This window comes from Acyrthosiphon pisum, chromosome A1, assembly GCF_005508785.2.
Source record: "Acyrthosiphon pisum isolate AL4f chromosome A1, pea_aphid_22Mar2018_4r6ur, whole genome shotgun sequence".
NCBI lineage: Eukaryota > Metazoa > Arthropoda > Insecta > Hemiptera > Aphididae > Acyrthosiphon > Acyrthosiphon pisum.
In genome coordinates, this window is record NC_042494.1 from 2,835,206 (window position 1) to 2,840,469 (window position 5,264).

General features: G+C 28.0%; 1 protein-coding gene across 4 annotated transcripts in view; it reads left to right on the forward strand.

The window, feature by feature from the left end:
• Positions 1–5,264, forward strand: part of LOC100162219 (39S ribosomal protein L15, mitochondrial-like) — a 10,347-nt gene that overhangs the window by 1,559 nt on the left and 3,524 nt on the right. For 2 of the 4 annotated variants that reach the window (NM_001162053.1, XM_016806552.2), the window contains 1 exon segment: positions 4,062–4,221. In NM_001162053.1, the coding sequence (NP_001155525.1) occupies positions 4,062–4,221 (160 nt within the window). 4 annotated transcript variants of the gene reach the window in all.

Sequence of the window (5,264 nt, forward strand, 5' to 3'; positions counted from 1 at the left end):
ATTCCCGTTTTTCCTTAATTTTTCTTTTGTTTTTCCCGGTCTGCTTTTGAAAACCACTGGGAAATTTAAATTTTGACCTCCCCAATGCACCAACGATATTCACTTTCTGATCGAACAAGATACTGAAGTTGAAAATCGTAGCATTATTTCGACTACTTATCGTGTACACAGACACAAAAAAAATAAAAAAATAAAAAAATAAAAAAATAAAAAAATAAAAAAATAAAAAAAAAAATAAAAAAACACACATCATTGTAAAATCAATACATTCATCGTTCCACTCAGAATCTAAAAATTGAAAACTGACAATGTCCGTAAACAGCTCAAAAAGAGTCAAATTATTATCAAAATTTTATCGTGTAGGTACTCGTATAGAAAATGAAAATATGAACATTCAGTGAAATTGTCATGTATCTACAGTTATTCTTTTTTGAATTACAATGATATAACAAAATCCGCTACGTGGGAAATGGAGTGAATATCCAATCTTGTAAAAATATGAAATTCAAACGCTCATAAAAATTTAATTTGATTTGCTTGAAGATATTTTTTTTTTTGATAAAGATACACAAACTTATGAATTATCTTGTATTACATTTACAAATCTTAGATTTAAAAAGAAAAATTTTTATGAATTTCTAACTCAAAATAATTTGCAAATTTTCGACATTTTTACGTATTTTGTCAATATTTGAACTTTAAGTGCTTATAAAAAAAAATTGTGACTATGAATTTTTAATTTTTTCATCTGCCTTTGAAACAATATACTAGAAGCATTCTATTAAATTTTTAAGCTTTTTTAACCAACAAATAAAATTTTATCGATATTTATGGAAAAGAAAACTAAAAAAAATGGAAACTGAAAATTTCCGTAAAGAGCTCAAAATAAGTCAAAATTATTGGAAAATGTTATGGTGTATAGAAAATGCTAATATAATCATTCAGTTAAAATGTCAATGACATTATATCATGTACCTACGGTAATTTGTTTAAGAGTTGCACCAAAAACCAAAATCGATTTTCTCGAAAACAAATTTTTTGTCACGCCTGCACCGAAAGTTTGGTTTTCGACCACGGTTGAAGCGTTCGAAAGCAACCTTTTTCCGTCCAGCGGGTGGAAAAGAGGAAATCCCCAAAAGTGCCGGGCGGAAAAGAAGAAATCCCCAAAAGTGCCGGCCGCCGGGCGCGTATCCCCTGCACAACCAGAAACTAAAATGTATACCTACCATGGTCCTTCCAAAACATAAACTTTTGGTTACATCTTAAATTTATAGTATAACCTCCTTGCATGACGCATTAACATTTAAACATATTATTTTGTAGAATAGTCTATAATTGTTGCATAGATCCCTGCATAACCTTTTCCATGAACGCAGGGGCGTGACAAAAAATAGTACGTGTGGCTCACTTCCCGCCCTTGCCACACAATATAGTATATACTATTGCGTAAAAATTCCCGTTTTTCCTAAATTTTTCTTTTGTTTTTCACGTCGCTTTTGAAAACTACTGGGAAATGTTTACTTTTGACCCCCCCCCCCCAAACTACCAACTAGATTAACTTTCCTATCATAAAAAGATACTGTTGAAGAAAAATCGAAAGCAGTTTTACTGTCCTAAAAGGTGATGACAGACACAAAAAAAAAAAAAATAAATAAAAAAAAAAAACACCCATCATTGTAAAATCAATACATTCATCGTTCCACTCAGAATCTAAAATAAACACCATTGTAAAACCACTAGCTTCCTCGCTCCGCTCAGAATCTAAAATATTAGCCTTATGACTAATGAGTATATAATTGTGCATAATAATTAATAAAATAGTCTACTATTATTTAAATAGGTAATGTGTTACTAATAAAATGTTTTAAAGTCGCCAAGCTAAGTTCAAATATTTAGTAGACTATTTCATGAATGATATCTAATAATTATCTATAGTTCAAAGACTTCGCTATAGAATATGATAACACAACTTTTAGACCAGTTTTTTTTTTATAACTAGTTTGGTGGAATGTTTTTGTTGGGTTCCTTATATTTTATACGCCATCATGTACATTATTGAATTATATTTTAAAAATAAATATGTTCATTAAAACTCCTTCTAAAATATATATAGGCAATAAAGTATGCAATATTGCGGTTTCCTGCCTTATCAGAATATTGATAAGTGGCAAGATAATACGGGAGATAATTTAAGAGTTAAGAGTCTTAAGACATTGGCACATGTTGTTTGGTACCTTGTAAAGTTATAACTTAAGTGCTCTAATTGTCTTTATAATTATTTTTAGTTCGGTTGTCTAAAATGACTTCTTTCACAAATAAATATGTTTTGAATTTATTGAGAAATCTACCGAGACTCTCAATTTCTAACCTTCGAAATAATGATGGAGCCGTGAAAAAAGTAATTAGAAAAAATGACAATTTATTTTTTATTTATTTGAAGTAAAATATCTGCAATTCAACAATATTATCAATTACATATTTTTACAATACATTGCCATCCACTTGATTGCACTGAGGAAACATTTCTTATTATTATATTAGTATTTAACATGTTTGCTGTGTATCATATTTGAGTAAATTAGTGACGTTAAAAAAATAGTTTACTCTAACAAAACTCGAATACTTTAATCGTAACGTTGACCAAATTGTAGTGTGTTTAATGACAAAGTACATGAAGCCAATTGATGTAATTCAGCATATGAAACGCTGTTAAATGACGCCATTAGGTGTCATCCGTAATGAATGTTTAAAATGTTTAAATATAGATAGTTATGAATATAATATTATGAAATTAAAGAAAGTGTGTTTATCTCTTGCTCCATTTATTATTAATTCATTATGACCCATAAATAAAATTAAATTTATATTATTTTAGAATAAACGAGGCAGAGCCCAGCACGGAGGTGACAAACATGGTCATGGTAATAAAGGATCAAAAGCTAGGCAAAACTTTATGAGACCTGGATATGAGACAGGAAATACTCCATTTTATATGAAATTTCCTAGAGAACAATATTACAAGGATCATCAGTAAGTTATAAAATTACTTAATACAATATTCAAGATAATTTATATTTATTAATTATAACTTTTTTTTAGTGTTAAAAGACAATATCCACCACTATCATTGACTACTTTACAAAAAATGATTGATTTGAATCGTATAGACATTTCAAAGCCCATTGATTTATCAGTACTCTGCAATACAGGTTTATATAACATTAATCCAGAAGATAAACACTTTGGAGTAAATTTGATTGATGAAGTAAGTTTTTTTTTATATTTTTAGTGTTTCAGTCCTGGGCGCTAGATTTAAAATGCACATGTTTTGAAATAAAAACAAGTTTTATTTATTTTATATTGTGTGCCGTGTATTTATTTATATATTATTTTACATTATTTAATAATTATTCTTATAACCCATAATGTGTATGACAATTAAATATGAGGCATAGATAATGGCAAAATATTAAACTATAGGGTCATAGGACGAAAAAAAGTAGAAATGTGCAATTATTACCCCAAGATTCAAAATGTCTTAATCCGGTTCTGTAGCTATGTATCACCTACATATTTACATTATAATGAATAACATAATAACATAATACATACCTATTTACAATTAATATAATATGAGTGACATTAAATTTTAATATTATTATATTTTTTGTTTGTCCATTCCGATGCATTAGAAGAAGTTCATTGGGTCCATCTATTGGTATTTTAAGATGATTGATTCATAAACATAGATTGGGTCATTGGGATGAGTTTTCTTCTTCCCTCCTAAAATTACATGCATTCTGCTAGTATATATTTTACTGATAACTCTGACAGTGCACATAATATAGTGAATTATTTATTCATTATTAGATACTTGAACATAAGGCGAGTATGGCCAATTCTTAATATATTATTTTTAAATTAATAGTTATGATACAATATGAAAATGGAGTTTTGCTAAACTTAACTGGATTCGTGTAATCTATATATCTATAGTGCTCACTGTTATAAATTAAGACAGATATATTGATAAATGTTTTTTTTTTTTTTTATTATATAAGGGAGCAGATAATTTCAAGGCAAAAATTAATGTAGAAGTTCAATGGGCCAGTGAACCTACAATTGCAGCCATAGAAAGAAATGGAGGAGTTATAACAACATCGTTTTTTGATGTTAATAGTTTATTTATTTTAATAAATCCTAAAAAGTTCTTCCAAAGAGGTTTGTTAAGTAAATTATGTTAGATATTTTATGTCTTCCAGCCATATAGTATAACATTGTATTCTGAACTATTATTTATATTCATTCCTCTTACAATATAGCTGAATTGTGTTCAGCAGTTCCAGTTTTGTTTACTCATTTTTAATTATAGAGTGAATTGACCTATTATCATACTTCAAGTTAAGAACATTATCAAGGTTTTTACAATAGTTTAATTTTTAATTAAGTTATGAATATGTAAAATATTACAATTTAAAAATTGAAACACAGATAATGTTCTTATCTTTAAGTTTTTTTATAACTGATGAATTTATTCTTATATTAAAGAGTACTACACATGATTGTAACTGCTAAGCACAACATTTTCTATGAGATAAATTTGTAAGACAAAGACTACACCTTATTGGTGGGTTGCAGAAACGTCCTATACCTCCTTACCGAACCGTTATCGCACCGTTAGCTGCTAACGGTTCTTTACTTAAAACTGGGTGCTGCTTAAACGCCTGATAGTGTTAATGGTTCTGTAAGTGATCGATTACTGGACCTGTAAACTACAGATCGGATTTTGGTTCGGTAACTTATAGATTGATGAAATATCATTGATGTTATCAATGTTATTGGTGGTTTAATTTATTTGGTAATCGTGGTTATCAATAATTTAATATTTCTTTATGCAACACGAACATAGTTTGACACAATCATTAACTTTATAAAATGAATAAATTACAAGGCCGGTATTTAATTTAAAGACTGTTTTTTATGCAACCCACCCTAAGTATTTTAAATATTGAGATAATATATTTTCCTGTTGTTTTATAAATTAATTTTATTGCAATTCCAACATTGTAATATTTTTATTTTTTTTCTAGTTACTTTCACATTAAGCAATAAATCTTCATTAATAACCAAACTTTAAATTCATGGTACTAATCCTGATATACCTAGTGACAAGCAATAATTTTAATTTTCTAATGAAATAATACAAATCTTTATTTTTTTATACACCTACCCCCTGTATAAAATAATTTTATACCTTGTGTATA